Source organism: Hyperoodon ampullatus (assembly GCF_949752795.1).
Source record: "Hyperoodon ampullatus genome assembly, chromosome: 1".
Classification (NCBI taxonomy): domain Eukaryota; kingdom Metazoa; phylum Chordata; class Mammalia; order Artiodactyla; family Ziphiidae; genus Hyperoodon; species Hyperoodon ampullatus.
The window spans coordinates 167,966,736-167,988,382 of NC_136914.1; the positions used below are offsets into that span (position 1 = coordinate 167,966,736).

At 37.7% G+C, this 21,647-nt stretch overlaps 1 protein-coding gene across 1 annotated transcript; it reads left to right on the top strand.

The window, feature by feature from the left end:
- Nucleotides 1–7,520: 7,520 nt before the first annotated feature.
- FAM200B (family with sequence similarity 200 member B) lies at nucleotides 7,521–9,008 on the top strand (the record flags this gene model as incomplete). Its single annotated transcript, XM_079711599.1, has 1 exon — nucleotides 7,521–9,008. The coding sequence occupies one exon, from the start codon at nucleotides 7,521–7,523 to the stop codon at nucleotides 9,006–9,008; it is 1,488 nt and encodes a 495-aa protein (XP_079567725.1).
- Between the last annotated feature and the right edge of the window lie 12,639 nt (nucleotides 9,009–21,647).

The window sequence follows — 21,647 nt, forward strand, 5'->3', positions numbered from 1 at the left end:
TTAAAGCTCGTACCTGCAAGTTCCTACTCTTAAGGCCTAAGTATTACTGATGTGTGCACAATGGCAATACAGGAAACAAAGGAGAATACCAGAGACGGAAAGAAGTTAATTTTAAGTTACTGGTTATGGGACAGGTTTGCAATGCCTTCAGGAAGGAATCAAGCTTTAACCATCCCCTTTAAAAATAGAATATCTTTAGACAGACAAAAAGTAGAAATAAAACTATAACTAATACATATGTACTTGACACCCAACTGGAGAAATAGTTATTATATAACTGAAGTCCTCTGTCTGCTCCACCCAATCCCGTTATGTTCCCTCTTGACCAAGGTAACCACCCTTTTAATTTTGGATTACATATAGTTCTGTTTTGCATAGTTTTAACAATCAGAAATGTGTATATCCTTTGGCAGCTTTCTTTAACTTAATGTAAGATTTGTCAGTGTTATGTAACTCTAGTTCATTCCTTGTAACAGCTGAACAGGTGTTCCCTTATATGAATATATCACTATCCATTTTCTTGCTTTGTATCCCCAGGACCTGGCACATTGTAAATACTTACATGTTAGTTGATTGGATGAATGCTGTAGCATTTGAGCTAAATCGTGAAGAATGAATAGGATTTCAAATGACTTAAGGCAAGGGGAATACCAGCCAGAGCGAAAGCAGAAGCATGAAAGTGCATGAGGTATTTCAAGAACTCCCATAGTCATAGAGCTTAAAGTGTAGAATAGTATGGAGATATGGGATGAAGGAGAAACCTAGAGAGATAGGATGAGGCTTAGATTTAAACGACATTATCCTGAAGAGATTACACTGCTCAGAGCCGATAGAGGTTTTTGAATTATGAGGAAACTGATCAGAGCTGTATTTTTAGAAGATAACACTCAGCACCATTGACATATGTCTAAGAGGTAAAAATTCATGGCAGGGAATTAAAGACCACACCTATCAAGCATCATAGCAATAATGATCATTGCATTAAGCATGTAAGGCAATCATGCAGACCTGCTTAAAATCCTAACACATTTTCCTAGTCCATTCGTAGCACCACTTTTGTAAACAACTATTTCATACCTTCTTCTGTCAAGCTTGCAACATTTTCTGCTTCTGACTCCCATTTAGCTGTTTACCTTGCATCCTCTTTCAGTTACAAAAGGACTTCCCCATGCTTTCATCCCCACATCTATCAGGTCTATACCCTAATATACTATGTTTGCTATTATTGTAGGTGAATTGTCTGCTTGAGGAGAGAGAGTAAGCCCTTTAAGAATACTTTTTGGATATAACAGTCTGAAGCATAGCCGATTATGAACTCCCACAGAGAACTGGATTGAAATGAGAATAGTAGAAGTATAAAAGAACAGAATGATTTAAAGACAATTGTTTTTGACTAAAAGAATAATTACTTATTGTAATATAAATGAGATATTAGTTTTTTTTAATGTGTTTCTTATTTCCAGGTAGATTTAAGTGTTAGGCTTTATAAATCTGAATATAGTTTACATTTATGTATTTATAAGACCATTGTTTCTACTATCTAACATTATAAGCAGTTTATTTTGAAATAGAATATCGATCCAATTTTAAAGAATAGGTCTTACTAACCTTTGTCTTACATATTACCAAATTGTTCAAATATAGTTTGGTAACTTATTTTTCATTGATTAATAAAAACAATGTACATGGTACAGTTTGCTACAGGTGTCATTCTCTCATTTAATCTTTCAAATACATTTACTGAGTACCTACCATTACAACAAACACTGTTCTAGGAACAGGTCATTATTATTGCACCTTGGTATATAAGAAACTTTCAGCTACAAGTATTTGGTCACCTTAATTGAAATTCTCTCCTAAAGAATGGCTAAGATAGATGCACACCCAATTAAAGAACATTATTGCTCTGAAATGTGGTTATATATCCACAACAGTCAGCCTCAGCACACACATCTTAAGCATCAGTGCACACATCTATAGATTTTTGAAGTTTTGGCCAGAAAGGACCTGTCCCAGCAGAACCCATCTGGGTTATGGAATCACACATGTAGTTATTCATGTTAACGTATGTATATGCCCTGATTTACATTGAGTTCTAATTGAGAATATCTCTGTTTAAAGTTCCAAAACTTATGGTTAGACCAAAACCCTCAGGTTTGAACCTGTCCCTCCAAATTCCTGTGACTTGCCATTAAGGCACCTTTCAGAGACATAGATAAAGAAAAGAGAGGGCAAACAAAAGACTTTGGAGAACGTTTTAACACTGTTTTTCTTTAACTGTGTAAGGTAAATGTCTATAAAATATCTGGGGAGAGGTGGCATACAGGATAAAATTGTAGTGGTTTGAAATTCATGTGGAGAGAAGGAACATTAAAAACAAGTGAGCATCCTTCATTATGACAGGAAGAATCAATAAGTGTTCTCTTTCAGCTGTTAAGGGCAGTTATATATCTGAGTCAGATTGCTTCAAGGCTGTTGTGAATTGCTCTTCATCTCTTCTTATTCATCAAAGAGATTTAGATGCAGTTGCTTTTTCAGCAGTTTAGTTCTGATTTTATATATATATATATATATATATATATATATATATATATATATATATATTTTTTTTTTTTTTTTTTTTTTTTTTTGCGGTACGCGGGCCTCTCACTGTTGTGGCCTCTCCCATTGCGGAGCACTGGCTCCGGACACGCAGGCTCAGCAGCCATGGCTCACGGGCCCAGCCGCTTCGCGGCATGTGGGATCTTCCCAGACCGGGGCACGAACCCGTGTCCCCTGCATCGGCAGGCGGACTCTCAACCACTGCACCACAGGGAAGCCCCTGATTTAATATATTGATGCTGTCCACCATGCTGTGACATCCAGTAGGCGTCTGCCATAAACTCTTTAGTCCTACTAACTACCTTGGCAGACAGGATATAAGACCTCCAAGAAAAACTTTGCCTGTTTCTCAGACCAGGCCCTGAATTCCCCCATATGTACTCTTTTTTAAGTGTAATAATCAGGTACCATATACATTAGATCTCTAGCAACTTGTCCTAGTTAAAGCATTCATAATATAACAACTAATCAAGTTGATATTTTCAAGCCCCTCCTAAGGCAACCAACATCTAAAAATGCCACCATCCTAATAAACCCTGACTTTTGCCCCTATTTGTAGGTCTTCCTGTTGACACCAATGCTTTATGTTACTAAACACGGAAAACTATGCCAAGAGACTGCTAGCCTAGAGACAAGGTTATACATTTTGATCTCTTGCATATTACAACTTAACCCTACTCCCTATAGCAAAGTGTTCTCAGTTGGTTCCTGCTGCCACCTTCCTGCTACATTGCTGAAGCTGCATTCCAACAACATTGTTCTAGAATGCCCTTTAAAGCTTTTAGTCTCATATAAAATATCTGCTCCTAAATTCAAGATTTAGTATTTGTCCAATGCCAAACTGACCAAATAGTCTTATCTTGACAGCTCCCCACGTCACTCTTTCTCACTGAATTATACTAAATTGTGTAACCCATCTCACCAGCCACCTTTACCCCTCAATTCTGACTTGGTTCTATTTATTGGCAGTTCATATCAGAGACATCAATAGAATAACTCAGTACCAGAGTAGGCCATCACAACTCAGGAAATCCTAGAGCAGTCCCTTTGGCACTATTTGAAGTCTGTCAGCGTGTGTGAGTTATGTTAACAAAAGCTGGCACCATTGCAAAAAAAAAAAAGTTGAGCAACATCTATGCTTTATCTATAAAGCATAATCTGTTTCCACAGTATTGACAAGCTCCAGCAACAAAAGGATACACAACCTTTGCTGGGATCCTCTAAAAATGTACTTGTACATACGATGCAGCAGTCAGGTTCCTTAGTATTTACCTAAAGGAGTTGAAAACTTTTGTCCACACAAAAACCTGCAACCAATGTTTATAGCAGCTTTATTCATAGTTGCCAAAATTTGGAAGCAACTAAGATGTCTTTCAGTAGGTGAATGGATAAATAAACTGTTATAGCCAGACAATGAAATATTTTTCAGTGCTAAAAAGAAATGAGCTATCAAGTCATGAAAATACATGGAGGAACCTTAAATGCATATTACTAAGTGAAAGAAGCCAATCTGAAAAGTCTATATACATATAATTCCAACGGTATGGCACTCTGGAAAAGGCAAGACTGTGGAGCTGAGCTGGTAAAAAAAAAAATTCAGTGACTATTAGAGATTGGTGGCAGTGGGAGTGGGGATAGGAAAGAAGAGAGGCAGAGGCACAGGATTTTTAGGGCAGTGAAAATACTCTGTATGAAACCATAATGATGGATACATGTCATTATACATTTGTCAAAATCCATAGAATGTACAACACGAAGAGTGAACCTTAGGTAAAGGGTGGACTTTGGGTGATTATGATGTGACATTGTAGGTCTATCAGCTGTAACAAGTACCACTCCGGTGGGGGATGTTGGTGATGGCGAAGACTGTGCATAGGTGGGGGCAGGAAATATATGGGAAATCCCTACCTTTTGCTCAGTTTTGCTGTGAACCTAAAGTTGCTCTCAAAAAAAATAAAGCTTATTAAAATTTTAAAAAGTGCAGTATACATAACATACTGTAAGTTCCCTTCAAGTTTACTGTTAAAAATAAGTAATGAAGTCTCAGGGAAGAATCTTACTAAGGCCTTCCCCATCTGGCAACATCTTTCTTGTTTCAAGGTCACCATCCGCTCTGATGCCTCTTTCAAAGCTGGCTTTATTAAAAGATTAGGCCACCACATAAATACAGTGGTGACAGGCTGATGAAAATCGATGGCATTCAGACAATTTGTAGCATATTTTGAGTGCTGCCTGGTATTCCTGAAACCTATATGTTACTTGTGTACTGTATGATACTGTTTCACTCACAGGTGAAGGATGAGTGATAGCTAGAATGACAAATATTTAGTGTGTCCCCAAAACTGAAGGATTCCAATTTTCCTTTCAAGTGATTGGGGGAATCCATTCACCAGGCAAGTAATAAAAGTAATCTCGAGATACGGGTGTTTCAGCTTTAACACTATGACTTAGAAGAACTCGTGGAATGCAAAATTTATGCTAAAAAATAACAGACATTACGTGGAAAATAGGATTAGAGCCAAACTATGCAACTTTGTAACTTTGTAACCAGAACCAAGATGAAGTAAAAATGATTTACCTACGATTTGTTTTAATCAGGCATGATAAGGCAAACAGACACAGAAATGGCTGTCATGAAGTAGGTAGTGTTTATACAGATCCCTAGAAACAGGAGGTAGGGCATGCCGCGCCATGCCATACAGGGCAGCCACATGGGAAACACCAGGATTGGGCAGGAGGGAGAGGGGGTAGAAGGGGAAATGTGGAAAAGCCTGTACTGTGGTTTTCTCAGGAAGGAATTGGCCAAGCAGGCTAAGCAGGTTTCAGATTGGCTTTCTTAACAGTTTCACCAGGATTCAGGGCATGGGGGCTGTCCCTAGTTCATGGTTACCTGGCTCTGGGGTAGTTAGGGCAGGGGAGTATCTGGAGAATAAGAACCTGATTTGGGAGGGTGGGGAAGTGTGGGTAGGGCTGGCTCTGGACTGGTTAGTTTGCATATGAAAGTTGTGTTCCTGGGTTGAGCTATCAGTCAAGTTTGCTATCTCTAGGAATTACCCAACCCTGGGAGGATTAGTTCCCTCTATGATTAGTGAGAACACACATGCCAGAGCATCAAGAATTACAGAAAATAAGAAAATCTAGTTAATGCAAACAGTCCTGATAAAATTGTTAACACTTAAAATGTTTAATTTCTAATAAACACTACAGTAAATGTAAGACTTTACCCTTCCTCCTCCCCCCCTCCCCAAAGTGGCATTACTTGATGGAGAGGTTTGTAAGGAAGTGCTGTATTATGCTGATAAGACCCAAATATCCTAAGTTCAAAGAGAGCAGTGCGGGAAGTACTTACAAGATGAGCATGGCCAAACTGAGCTAAGAGGAAATATATATAGTGAATGAGCTGTGCTTCTCCATGGTTTGCTGTGTTTAGCTTTGTCAATGTACTTTGCATCTCCTGATGCCGACTCCCAGGTCTTACATCATTTTTTCTATCTCCCAATCTTGGTTGAGGTGGTTTGCCTTACAGAAAAAGGCCTAATCCTATATAACATTGTGTTGAGAGCTACCAGCTTTTTGCTTCAGCACCCATGACCTTGGATTCTGTAAAGGTCCCTATAGCTGGCAACACTATTTCTCTGTATTGTAATGCTTAATGTCATATCTCTGGTCTTATTCCCAGGTCAAGGATGCATTCCAAGACAGTTCTAAAAATATGTCACCAACTCCAACCTTATAGTTGACCTACCCATGGAAAACCTCATTGGAACCTCATGAGATCAGACAATACTGGCACTCTTAAAAACCCTTCCCATCAAAAAGTATCAGGAATGATATATACCTACCACTTCAAGAAAGTTTCTGTATCAGCCAGCAGTTTAGCAGATCAGCTAGTTTCTTTGATCATCAAACAGACATAGTCAAGGCACTAACACAAAAGAGGAAAACGTCTCTATATCAGTGTTTTTCGCATTATGCATGTGACCCATTTAGTAGGTCATGAAATCAATTTTGTGAGTCATGACGAACATTTTTAAAAACAAAATAAAATATAAAATATCAGAGTGCTTTGCATGAATCCTTTGCCAGAATTATACACCTTGCAAGGAACACTAAGGTCAGTTTCAATATGTGGAAAGATATTTGATGGAGGGGATATGATGAATAGAATGTGCATTGATTGCCTAAGAAATGGTTTTTCAGTCATTTGTCCACTGATGTCTTATTTGGTTTTCATAATAACAAGGTTGATCTGCAGTCTAGTTGTATATTACCATGACTTGCAACTGGATATGAAGTCTGAGATGTTCCACTGAGATTCAGTTGCAAACTGCAATTTTGGAAAGATGTTATCTAGGCTGTAAAAAAAAAAAAAATATATATATATATATATATATATTAGTGGCAATTATAATATTTTATTCAAAATTGCTTTTAAAATGGATCATTTCTTTTTTAAAAGAAAGAGGAATAATGAAGCAAAATATGCAGAAGCATGTTCAAGTTCTACTGCTGGGTCTGGAAGTATGAATAGTGACAATATTGAGAAAACTATTGACTCTAATCTGCAAACATCAACTTCGTTTGAGCCACATTTCAAAAAGAAAAAAGTAACTGCCAGGCGTTATAATGAAGATTATTTAAAATATGGTTTTATCAAATGTGAAAAACCCTTTGAAAATGACAGACCTCAGTGTGTTATTTGTAATAATATTCTTGCAAATGAAAGCTTAAAACCTTCAAAATTAAAAAGGCACTTAGAAACACAGCATGCTGAACTTATTGATAAGCCTCTTGAATATTTTCAAAGAAAGAAAATAGATGTAAAGTCATCAACACAATTTCTTAGCTGCTCTACTACTGTTAGTGAGAAAACCTTATTATCATCATATTTAGTTGCGTATCGTGTGGCAAAAGAGAAAATGGCTCACACAGCTGCTGAAAAAATTATTCTTCCAGCATGTTTGGATATGGTGCGTACAATTTTTGATGATAAATCTGCTGATAAATTAAAAATGATTCCTAGCGATAACACAATATCTCTTCGAATTTGTACGATTGCTGAACATTTAGAGGCAATGCTTATTACTCGGTTACAGTCAGGAATAGATTTTGCGATCCAGCTTGATGAAAGCACAGATACTGGAAGCTGCACAGCACTTTTAGTCTATGTCAGATATGCGTGGCAAGGCGATTTTATGGAGGATTTTTTGTGTTGTTTAAACTTAACTTCTCACCTAAGTGGATTAGATATTTTCACAGAATTAGAAAAGTGCATTGTTGGTCAGTATAAATTAAATTGGAAAAACTGCAAAGGAATTACAAGTGACGGAACAGCAAACATCACTGGAAAACAGAGCAGAGTAATTAAAAAATTGCTAGAAGTTACTAGTGGTGCGTGGAATCATTGTTTTATACATCGTGAAGCATTAGCATCCAGAGAGATTCCCCAGAAGCTCATGGAAGTATTGAAAAAGGCAGTGAAAGTTGTTAACTTTATTAAAGGAAGCTCATTAAACAGCAGACTTCTTGAAACGTTTTGTTCGGAGATTGGAGCTAATTATACCCACTTACTGTATCACACCAAAGTTCGTTGGTTGTCTCAAGGGAAAATACTGAGCCGGGTTTACGAACTCAGGAATGAGATCCACGTTTTTCTCATTGAAAAGAAGTCTCATTTAGCAACTATTTTTGAGGATGATATTTGGGTAACGAAACTGGCATATTTAACTGATATTTTTGGCATCCTTAATGAACTATGTTTAAAACTACAGGGGAAAAACAGTGACATATTCCAACAGGCCGAACGTATCCAAGGATTCCAGAAGGCGTTACTGTTGTGGCAAGCGAGGCTTAAAAGCAACCATCCTAGCTACTACATGTTTCCAAGGTTTTTGCAGCACATTGAAGAGAATGTTGTCAATGAAAACATTTTGGAAGAAATAAAACTAGAGATATTGTTGCACCTCACTTCTCTCTGTCAAACCTTTAGCCATTTATTCCCAGAAGAGAAATTTGAAACATTAAGACAGAATTGTTGGGTAAAAGATCCGTTTGCTTTTCGAAACCCAGAATCAATAATTGAGTTAAACTTGGTGCCTGAAGAAGAAAATGAATTATTGCAGCTCAGTTCTTCATATACATTGAAGAATGATTATGAAACACTAAGTTTATCAGCATTTTGGATTAAGATAAAGGAAGACTTTCCTTTGATAAGTCGAAGGAGTATCCTGCTATTATTACCATTCACAGCAACTAATTTGTGTGAACTAGGGTTTTCTGTCTTAACCCAGTTAAAAGCAAAGGAAAGGAACGGATTAAATGGCGCAGCAGATCTGCGAGTAGCATTATCCTCCTGTGTTCCAGACTGGAATGAACTTATGAATGGGCAAGCACACCTACCACGTTAAATAAATCTTTTTTTTTTAATTGGAGTATAGTTGCTTTACAATGTTGTGTAAACAAATCTTACCTGGTTTTTGTTTCTGCAGTTCTTATTTTGTGATTTTTTTATCTGTTGTATTTAAATGTTAATATAGCAGTGTATGTGATAACTTTGTTTTTATTTTTGTTATATTTTAATACTAATAAAATCATAATGTAATTTTATGTTCATTGAACAAAAATTTAATGAACTTCTATTAGAGGTCAGGTACCGTTCTAGACACATTTGGGATACGAAATGAAGAAAACAGAGACCATTCTCTAGTGGAGCTTATGTTCTGGCAAGGAGAGAGAGAGAGACAATAAACATAATACATAACCTTTATAATATTTAGAAGATAATAAGTGCTATAGAAAGTAATAAGAAAGGAGGTCAGGGAACTATTTGGGGACCAAATCATGAAGGGCTCTAGACCATTATAGGGGCTCTGGATTTTTGTCAGTGAAATGGAGAGCAGTTGGGTTCTGTGGAGGAAAGACATGATGTGAATTAGGTTTTAAAAAACTCACTCTGACTTTTATTTTGAGAATAGATTGAGTTATATGTTACCTCTTTATAGAGGTCTTTCCTAACCACTTTAGTTTGGGTACATCCTTCTTTATTCTTCCTTTTATTTCTTTGTTTTCTTGGTAGTATGTAATTTGTAATATTTGTATTTGTTTATGTGATTACTAGTTCTGTCAACCTGCCATCTTGAAATGCATGCTCCATAGGAGCAGAGATTGTGTCATCTTGCATGATACATAGTAAATGGATATTCCATTTGCATTTGCTGGAGAAAAAAAATCAATAACATCTAATAACTGTAACATGAGGTCATATTCCCAGGAATAATAATTAAATGTATGGCAAATTTCTTTGCCATTTTTACATTTAAAAATCTGATTTTGTCAAATAATCTCTATAGGCATCCACAACCGGCATTGATTGATGTTGCTTACTCACATCATTGCTGAAAATTAAGCAATTTAATTGCTTAATATGTCTTCCTCAAACTAATTTCAACTTATGCCTCTCTTTACATATTTCCTGACCCCACTGGGTGATGTTTCTTTGGACGTGGTCTTTCTCTAAAATCATAAAGGTTAGCAGCTCCTTTCCATCAGCCACTCTTGGCATTATTGAAGTATTTGATTTTTCAGATTTTCTATTCTATTAAAGGTAATAGATTTTTTCCCCCTTCTTGGTGCTTAAAATACAGTTGGAAGACAATTTTCCATGAATAGCTCACATTTCTGCACAGTCTGGATCCTCTGAATGAAAGTATTTGTGTTTAAGCTAAGAACACTTGTGTAAGGAGACATTCCAGAATGGTGAAACTAGAGACATCTTCCCAAGAAACATGCCAGGGAAGTAAAGATAAAGCCTTTTCCTACCTCCCTGGAGACATTTGCGTGCATTCCAGTAGTAATGAGTAATCTCCCTGTAGGGAAGGGTGAGAGGATGTACCAGCAGCCCCCACTGTGTGCAGAGCTAACACCTGTGGGAATTGGAGCATGGGAAACCAACCCACAGTGCTGCTCTGGCTCCTTTTTTTTTTTTTTTTTCTTTTTCTTTATTATATATATATTTTTTATTAGTTTCTGCTTTATAACAAAGTGAATCAGTCATACATATACATCTGTTCCCACATCCCTTCCCTCATGCATCTCCCTCCCTCCCACCCTCCCCATCCCACCCCTCCAGGCAGTCACAAAGCACCCAGCTGATCTCCCTGTGCTCTGCGGCTGCTTCCCACTACCTATCTACCTTACATTTGGTAGTGTATATATGTCCATGCCTCTCTTTCGCTTTGTCACAGCTTACCCTTCCCCCTCCCCATATCTTCAAGTCCATTCTCAAGTAGGTCTGTGTCTTTATTTCTGTCTTACCCCTATGTTCTTCATGACATTTTTTTTCTTAAATTCCATATATATGTGTCAGCATACAGTATTTGTCTTTCTCTTTCTGACTTACTTCACTCTGTATGGCAGACTCTAGGTCCATCCACCTCATTACAAATAGCTCAATTTCATTTCTTTTTATGGCTGAGTAATATTCCATTGTATATATGTGCCACATCTTCTTTACCCATTCATCCGATGATGGACACTTAGGTTGTTTCCAGCTCCGGGCTATTGTAAATAGGGCTGCTATGAACATTTTGGTACATGTCTCTTTTTGAATTATGGTTTTCTCAGGGTATATGCCCAGTAGTGGGATTGCTGGGTCATATGGTAGTTCTATTTGTAGTTTTTTAAGGAACCTCCATACCGTTCTCCATAGTGGCTGTACCAATTCACATTCCCACCAGCAGTGCAAGAGGGTTCCCTTTTTTCCACACCCTCTCCAGCATTTATTGTTTCTAGATTTTTTGATGATGGCCATTCTGACTGGTGTGAGATGATATCTCATTGTAGTTTTGATTTGCATTTCTCTAATGAGTAAAGATGTTGAGCCTCCTTTCATGTGTTTGTTGGCAGTCTGTATATCTTCTGTGGAGAAATGTCTATTTAGGTCTTCTGCCCATTTTTGGATTGGGTTGTTTGTTTTTTTGTTATTGAGCTGCATGAGCTGCTTATAAATTTTGGAGATTAATCCTTTGTCAGTTGCTTCATTTGCAAATATTATCTCCCATTCTGAGGGTTGTCTTTTGGTCTTGTTTATGGTTTCCTTTGCTGTGCAAAAGCTTTTAAGTTTCATTAGGTCCCATGTGTTTATTTTTGTCTTTATTTCCATTTCTCTAGGAGGTGGGTCAAAAAGGATCTTGCTGTGATTTATGTCATAGAGTGTTCTGCCTATGTTTTCCTCTAAGAGTTTGATAGTGTCTGGCCTTACATTTAGGTCTTTAATCCATTTTGAGCTTATTTTTGTGTATGGTGTTAGGGAGTGATCTAATCTCATAATTTTACATGTCCCTGTCCAGTTTTCCCAGCACCACTTATTGAAGAGACTGTCCTTTCTCCACTGTACATTCCTGCCTCCTTTATCAAAGATAAGGTGACCATATGTCCGTGGGTTTATCTCTGGGCTTTCTATCCTGTTCCATTGATCTATCTTTCTGTTTTTGTGCCAGTACCATACTGTCTTGATTACTGTAGCTTTGTAGTATAGTCTGAAGTCAGGGAGCCTGATTCCTCCAGCTCCATTTTTCGTTCTCAAGATTGCTTTGGCTATTCGGGGTCTTTTGTGTTTCCATACAAATTGTGAAATTTTTTGTTCTAGTTCTGTGAAAAATGCCAGTGGTAGTTTGATAGGGATTGCATTGAATCTGTAGATTGCTTTGGGTAGTAGAGTCATTTTCACAATGTTGATTCTTCCAATCCAAGAACATGGTACATCTTTCCATCTATTTGTATCATCTTTAATTTCTTTCATCAGTGTCTTATAATTTTCTGCATACAGGTCTTTTGTCTCCTTAGGTAGGTTTATTCCTAGATATTTTATTCTTTTTGTTGCAATGGTAAATGGGAGTGTTTCCTTGATTTCACTTTCAGATTTTTCATCATTAGTATATAGGAATGCCAGAGATTTCTGTGCATTAATTTTGTATCCTGCAACTTTACCAAATTCATTGATTAGCTCTAGTAGTTTTCTGGTAGCATCTTTAGGATTCTCTATGTATAGTATCATGTCATCTGCAAACAGCGACAGCTTTACTTCTTCTTTTCCGATTTGGATTCCTTTTATTTCCTTTTCTTCTCTGATTGCTGTGGCTAAAACTTCCAAAACTATGTTGAATAAGAGTGGTGAGAGTGGGCAACCTTGTCTTGTTCCTGATCTCAGTGGAAATGGTTTCAGTTTTTCACCATTGAGGACGATGCTGGCTGTGGGTTTGTCATATATGGCCTTTATTATGTTGAGGAAAGTTCCCTCTATGCCTACTTTCTGCAGGGTTTTTATCATAAATGGGTGTTGAATTTTGTCGAAAGCTTTCTCTGAATCTATTGAGATGATCATATGGTTTTTCTCCTTCAATTTGTTAATATGGTGTATCACGTTGATTGATTTGCGTACATTGAAGAATCCTTGCATTCCTGGAATAAACCCCACTTGATCATGGTGTATGATCCTTTTAATGTGCTGTTGGATTCTGTTTGCTAGTATTTTGTTGAGGATTTTTGCATCTATGTTCATCAGTGATATTGGCCTGTAGTTTTCTTTCTTTGTGACATCCTTGTCTGGTTTTGGTATCAGGGTGATGGTGGCCACGTAGAATGAGTTTGGGAGTGTTCCTCCCTCTGCTATATTTTGGAAGAGTTTGAGAAGGATAGGTGTTAGCTCTTCTCTAAATGCTTGATAGAATTCGCCTGTGAAACCATCTGGTCCTGGGCTTTTGTTTGTTGGAAGATTTTTTATCACAGTTTCAATTTCAGTGCTTATGATTGGTCTGTTCATATTTTCTATTTCTTCCTGATTCAGTCTTGGCAGGTTGTGCATTTCTAAGAATTTGTCAATTTCTTCCAGGTTGTCCATTTTATTGGCATAGAGTTGCTTGTAATAATCTCTCATGATCTTTTGTATTTCTGCAGTGTCAGTTGTTACTTCTCCTTTTTCATTTCTAATTCTATTGATTTGAGTCTTCTCCCTTTTTTTCCTGATGAGTCTGGCTAATGGTTTATGAATTTTGTTTATCTTCTCAAAGAACCAGCTTTTAGTTTTCCTTTTTTTTTTTTTTTTTTTTTTTTGCTATGAGTAATAAATTGTATCTCTGACCCAAAGGTCTTGTGTCTTTATGTCAGTATGTGTCAATTCTACAAAATCCCTTTTACTATGTACAACATATTCACAGGTTCCAGGGATTAAAACTTGGCCATCTTTATGGGGGACCATTATTCAACCTATCAGAGTCCACTGCCAGTCCGCAAAGACTCATACATCCCACATGAGAAATACCTTCACCTATTCCAAGGCCCCCCAAAGTCTCAGCCCATTACAGTATCAACTCAAGTCTAAAATCTCATATCTAATCATCTAAATTATGAGTGCAGTTCTGGATGTAATGTGTCCTGGGGCAAAATCCTCTACCTGTGGAGCTGTGAAACTAGAAAGCAAGTTTGTGCTCTAGAAATACAGTGGTGGGACAGGCATAGGGCAACAGATCCATTCTCATTCAAGAAGGGAGAAAATGAAGAAAAAGAGTCAGTTAATCACTTTTGAAGTCCACCTAGGCAAACTCCATTAAATTTCAAAGCCTGGAAATAACTTAGACGGCTCATGCCTCTGCCCTCTAGACCCCTGGCTCCCTCTTTGGAGCTTTCCACCCTTGGAATCATCCTTTTTCATGAAGAATAACACATGTCTGCCACTGAGTAGTTTTTCTCAGCATGTTTTCTGCCTGTAGAACTTTGAGAGTCTTTTCATTTTTGTCCTCTGTCCCTTTTAGTCCAACTTGACAATGTTTCTGTTGGTATAGCATTCTCAAAAACTTTGTGGGTCACGGAGATTCACTTTATTAAAAAACAGGCTACTCCACAGATCTTTCCTGAATAATTTCATCTGTTTTTGGCTTCTGAGTCTTACACCCCTTCAAAGAGCCCTCTATGTACTTGAATGTGCTAACCTTTTATACTTTCCAAGTACTAGCAAAAGTCTATCCACACTTAAAAATGGTTAAGATGATAACTTTTATGTATATTTTACTACAATTTAAAACATTTTTAATCAAAAAAAAAAAAAAAAAAAAAAAGCTGTGCAACTACATCATTGGCTAGCTCTCCAGAGCATGCTTTCCTGGCAGTGGATCTCTTAACTTCAGGATTGTTTGCAATCTGTGTAGGCTGAGAATTTTCCCAAATCAAATTCTGCTTCCTTTTTGTAACAGTTCTCTCCGCTCCTCTCTCACATTTTACTAAAAGCAACCAAGAAGAAACCAGGTCACACCTTCAATATTTTGCTTGGAAATCTCAACCAAATACCCAAATTCATGGCTTACAGGTTCTGTTTTCTGTATAATTGTAGGACACACTCTAAGCTTTCTACCATTATATAACAGACCCCCTTCCCTCCAGTTTCCCAAATCATGTTCCTCATTTCCTCTGAGACCTCACCAGCAGTCTTTAACACCCATATTTCTACTAACAGTCTGTTCAAGGCAATCTAGGACTTTTCCATCATGTTCCTCAAAATTTTTGCAACTTCTACCCATTACCCACTTCCAAACCACTTTCATATTTTTAGTATTTGTTACAGTAGAGTTGCCATAGTTTGGAGCTAGAAAAACATCTTTCTTCTGATGACTGAACTCACCTCACCCCTTCTCAAATCTTGCTTCTTCTTTGGGGCAGCCTCCTTGCAGACTCTGGCCAAGACTAGCCAAGAGTAATAATCCTGTGCTAATGATGTCCCAAACTCAGTCTTGGAACTGAGGACAAAGGGAGGCAGAAAGAGGGATACTTTCAGATTCCAAAATCTGTACTCCTTTCCTACGGCTGCTGTAACAAATTACCACAATATTAATGGCTTAAAACAACACAAATTTATTCTCTTTTGGAGGTCAGAAGTCCGATGATAGTCTCATTGGACTAAAGTCAATGTGTTAGCAGGGTTTGTTCCTTCTGCAGACTCTGGGGAAGAATATGTTTCCGTACTTTTTCAAGCTTCTAGAGTCTGCCTGCATGCCCTGCCTCACATCTTCAAAGCAAGCAGCAAATCACCTTCAAATATCTCTCTGCTTACATCATCACATTGCCTTCTCTGTATGATCACCTCTCTGGGTGATTGCCCTTCTCTTATGATTACATTTGACCCATCCAGACAATCCATTGTAATCTCTCCATCTCAAGATCCTTAAATTAATCACATTTGCAAAGTCCCTTTTACTATGTAAGGTAATGTATTCACAGGTTCTGGGGACTAGGACACAGACATCTTTGTGAGGCTATTACTCAGCTTACCACAACCCAAAATAAACACAAGGAACAAACAAGCTCTTGATAAGTATTTGAAACATTCATTGAGAGACACTATGAAACACTGTTCTAAAAACTTCAAATTCATGATATCTCTTGTTTCATCCTCAAGCAACCAAAAATGCCAACCAACAAACAAGACAAAATTTTAAATAAGGATGTTCAGAAAGTATTGAAAGCTCTTGATGTTCAAGAGCACAAATTTCAGAGAGCACCGAAATCACAACTAACTGCTGAACAATCATTCACAGGAAGACACTGAAACTCACCAAAAAAGATACCCCACATCCAAAGACAAAGGAGAAGCCACAAAGAGGTGGTAGGAGGGATGCAATCACAATAAAATCAAATCCCATAACTCTTAGATGGGTGACTCACAAATTGGACAACACTTATACCACAGAAGTCCACCCACTGGAGTGAAGGTTCTGAGCCCCATGTCAGGCTTCCCAACCTGGAGGTCTAGCAACAGGAGGAGGAATTCCTAGAGAATCAGACTTTGAAGGCTAGCAGGATTTGATTGCAGGACTTTTGACAGGACTGGGAGAAAAGACACTGCATTCTTGGAGGGCACACACAAAGTAGTGTGCGCATCGGGACCCAGGGGAAGGAGCGGTGACCCCATAGGAGACTGAACTAGACTACCTGCGAGTATTGGAGGGTCTCCTGCAGAGGTGGGAGGTGGCTGTGGCTCACTGTGGGGACAAGGACACTGGCAGCAGAAGTTCTGGGAAGTACTCTTTGGCGTGAGCACTCCCAGAGACCGCCATTAGCCCAGCCAGAGAGCTGGGTAGGCTCCAGTGTTGGGTCGCCTCAGGCCAAACAACCAACAGGGAGGGAACCCAGCCCCACCCATCAGCAGACAAGCAGATTAAAGTTTTACTGAGCACTGCTCACCACAGCAACAGCCAGCTCTACCCACCACCAGTTCCTCCCATCAGGAAACTTGCAAAACCCTCTAAGATAGCCTCATCCACCAGAGGGCAAACAGCAGAAGCAAGAAGAACTACAATCCTGCAGCCTGTGGAAGGAAAACCACATTCACAGAAATATACACAAAATGAAAAGGCAGAGGACTTTGTACCAGATGAAGGAACAAGATAAAACCCCAGAAAAATAACTAAATGAAGTGGAGATAGGCGACCTTCCAGAAAAAGAATTAGAATAATCATAGTGAAGATGATCTAGGACCTCTAAAAAAGATTGGAGGCAAAGCTCAAGAAGAGGCAAGAAATGTTTAACAAGACATTAGAAGAATTAAAGAACAAACACCTAGAAGAATTAAATAACAAACAAACAGGGATTAACAATACAATAATTGAAATGAAAAATACACTAGAAGGAATCAATAGCAGAATAACTGAGGCAGAAGAATGCATAAGTGACCTGGAAGACAGAATGATGGAATTAACTGCTGTGGAACAGAATAAAGAAAAAAGAATGAAAAGAAATGAAAACAGCCTAAGAGACCACTGGGACAACATTAAACACAACAACATTCACATTATAGGGGTCTCAGAAGGAGAAGGGAGAGAGAAAGGACCTGAGAAAATATTTGAAGAGATTATAGTCAAAAACTTCCCTAACATGGGAAAGGAACTAGCCACCGAAGTCCAGGAAGCACAGAGACTCCCAGGCAGGATAAACCCAAGCAGAAACATGACGAGACACATAGTAAACAAATCGGAAAAAATTAAAGACAAAGAAAAATTACTGAAAGCAGCAAGGGAAAAACTACAAATAACATACAAGGGAACTCCCACACAGTTAACAGCTGATTTCTCAGCAGAAACTCTACAAGCCAGAAGGCAGTGGCATGATATACTTAAAGTGATGAAAGGGAAGAACCTACAACCAAGATTACTCTACCTGGCAAGGATCTCATTCAGATTTGGCAGAGAAATCAAAAGCTTTACAGACAAGCAAAAGCTAAGAGAATTCAGCACAACCAAACCAACTTTACAACAAATGCTAAAGGAACTTCTGTACATGGGAAACACAGGAGAAGAAAAGGACCTACAAAAAGAAACCGAAAACTATTAAGAAAATGGTAATAGGAACATACATATCGATGATTACCTTAAACGTGAATGGATTAAATGCTACAACCAAAAGACACAGTCTCGCTGAATGGATACAAAAACAAGATCCATATGCATGCTGTCTACAAGAGACCCACTTCAGACCTAGGGACACATACAGACTGAAAGTGAGGGGATGGAAAAAGATTTTCCATGCAAATGGAAATCAAAAGAAAGCTGGAGTAGCAATTTCTTATCAGATAAAGGAGACTTTAAAATAAAGAATGTTACAAGAGACAAGGAAGGAAACTACATAATGATCAAGGGATCAATCCATGAAGAAGATATAACAATTATAAATATATACACACCCAAAATAGGAGCACCTCAATACATAAGGCAAATGCTAACAGAGGAAATCAATAATAACACAATAATAGTGAGGGACTTTAACACCACACTTACACCAATGGACAGATCATCCAGACAGAAAATTAATAAGGAAACACAAGCTTTAAATGACACAATAGACCAGAGAGATTTAATTGATATTTATATGACATTCCTTTCAAAAACAGCAGATTACACTTTCTTTTCAAGTGCACATGGAACATTCTCCAGGATAGATCACATCCTGGGTCACAAATCAGGGCTCAGTAAATGTAAGAAAATTGAAATCATATCAAGCATCGTTTCTGACCACAGTGCTATGAGATTAGAAATCAATTACAGGGAAATAAACATAAAAAACACAAACACATGGAGACTAAACAATACGTTACTAAGTAACCAAGAGATCACTGAAGAAATCAAAGAGGAAATCAAAAAATGCCAAGAGACAAATTACAATGAAAACACGATGATCCAAAACTTATTGGATGCAGTGAAAGCAGTTCTAAGATGGAATTTTATAGCAATACAAGCCTACCTCAAGGAACAAGAAAAATCTCAAATAAACAATCTAACCTTACACCTAAAGGAACTAGAGAAAGAAGAACAAACAAAACCCAAAGTTAGTAGAAGGAAAGAAATCATAGAGATCAGAGCAGAAATAAATGAAATAGAAACAAAGAAAACAATAGCAAAGATCAATAAAACTAATAGCTGGTTCTTTCAGAAGATAAACAAAATTGATAAACCATTAGCCAGACTCATCAAAAAAAAGAGGGAGAGGACTCAAATCAATAAAATTAGAAATGAAAAAGGAAAAGTTACAACAGACACCGCAGAAATACAAAGCATTCTAAGAGACTACTACAAGCAAATCTATGCCAATAAAATGGACAATCTGGAAGAAATGGACAAATTCTTAGGAAGGTATAACCTTCCAAGACTGAACCAGGAAGAAATAGAAAATATGAACAGACAAATCACAAGTAATGAAATTGAAACTGTGATTAAAACTCTTCCAACAGGGGCTTCCCTGGTGGCGCAGTGGTTGAGAATCTGCCTGCTAATGCAGGGGACACGGGTTCGAGCCCTGGTCTGGGAGGATCCCACATGCCGCGGAGCAACTAGGCCCGTGAGCCACAACTACTGAGCCTGCACGTCTGGAGCCTGTGCTCCGCAAAAACAGAAGCCGCGATAGTGAGAGGTCCGTGCACCGCAATGAAGAGTGGCCCCCGCTTGCCACAACTAGAGAAAGCCCTTGCACAGAAACGGAGACCCAACACAGCCAAAAATAAATAAGTTAATTAAAAAAAAATCTTCCAACAAACAAAAATCCAGGACCAGATGTCTTCACAGGTGAATTCTGTCAAACATTTAAAGAAGAGCTAACACCCATCCTTCTCAAACTCTTCCAAAAATTTGCAGAGGGAGGAACACTCCCAAACTCATTCTACGAGGCCACCATTACCCTGATATCAAAACCAGAAAAAGATATTAAAAAAAAAAGAAAATTACAGAAAAATATCACTGATGAATATTAATGCAAAAAATCCTCAACAAAATACTAGCAAACAGAATCCAACAACACATTAAAAAGATCATACACCATGATCAAGTGGGATTTATCCAAGGGATGCAAGGATTCTTCAATATACGCAAATCAGTCCATGTGATATACCATATTAACAAATTGAAGAAGAAAAAGCATATGATCATCTCAATAGATGCAGAAAAAGCTTTTGACAAAATTCAACACCCATTTATGATAAAAACTCTCCAAAAAGTTGGCATAGAGGGAACCTACCTCAGCATAATAAAGGCCATATATGACAAACCCACAGCAAAACATCATTCTCAATGGTGAAAAAGTGAAAGCATTTCCTCTAAGATCAGGAACAAGACAAGGATGTCCACTCTCACCACTGTTATTCAACATAGTTTTGGAAGTCATAGCCATGGCAATCAGAGAAGAAAAAGAAATAAAAGGAATACAAATTGGAAAAGAAGAAGTAAAACTGTCACTGTTTGAAGATGACATGATACTATACATAGAGAATCCTAAAGATGCCACCAGAAAACTACCAGAGCTAATCAATGAATTTGGTAAATTTGAAGCATACAAAATAAATGCACCGAAATGTCTTGCATTCCTATACATTAATGATAAAAAATCTGAAAGAGAAATTAAGGAAACACTTCCATTTACCACTGCAACAAAAAGAATAAAATACCTAGGAATAAACCTACCTAACGAGACACATGACCTGTATGCAGAAAACTATAAGACACTGATGAAAGAAATTAAAGATGATACCAACAGATGGAGAGATTGGATTGGAAGAATCAATATTGTGAAAGTGACTATACTACCCAAGGCAATCTACAGATTCAATGCAATCCCTATCAAATTACCAATGGCATTTTTTTACAGAACTAGATCAAAATATCTTAAAATTATTATGGAGACACAGAACACCCCAAATAGCCAAAGTAGTCTTGAGGGAAAAAAACGGAGCTGGACTAATCAGACTCCCTGACTTCAGACTATACTAAAAAGCTACAGTGAACAAGACAATATGGTACTGGCACAAAAACAGAAATATAGATTGATGGAACAAGATAGAAAGCCCAGAAATAAACCCACGCACCTATGGTCAACTTAGCTATGACAAGGGAGGCGAGGATATACAATGGAGAAAAGCCAGCCTCTTCAATAAGTTGTGCTGGGAAAACTGGACAGCTACATGTAAAAGAATGAAATTAGAATACTCCCTAACACCATACACAAAAATAAACTCAAAATGGATTTGAGACCTAAATGTAAGACTATACACTATAAAACTCCTAGAGGAAAACATAGGAAGAACACACTCTGACATAAATCACAGCAAGATCTTTCTTTGATCCACCTCCTAGAGTAATGGAAATAAAAACAAAAATAAACAAATGGGACCTAATGAAACTTAAAAGCTTTTGCAAAGCAAAAGAAACTACAAACAAGATGAAAAGGCAACCCTCCGACTGCAAGAAAATATTGGCAAACGAATCAACGGACAAATGATTAATCTCCAAAATATATAAACAGCTCATGCAGCTCAATATTAAACAAACAAACAACCCAATCAAAAAATGGGCAGAAGACCTAAATAGACATTTCTTCAAAGAAGAGATACAGATGGCCAAGATGCACATGAAAAGCTTCTCAACATCACTAATTATTCGAGAAATGCAAATCAAAACTACAATGAGGTATCACCTCACACCAGTTAGATTGGCCATCATCAGAACATCTAGAAACAACAA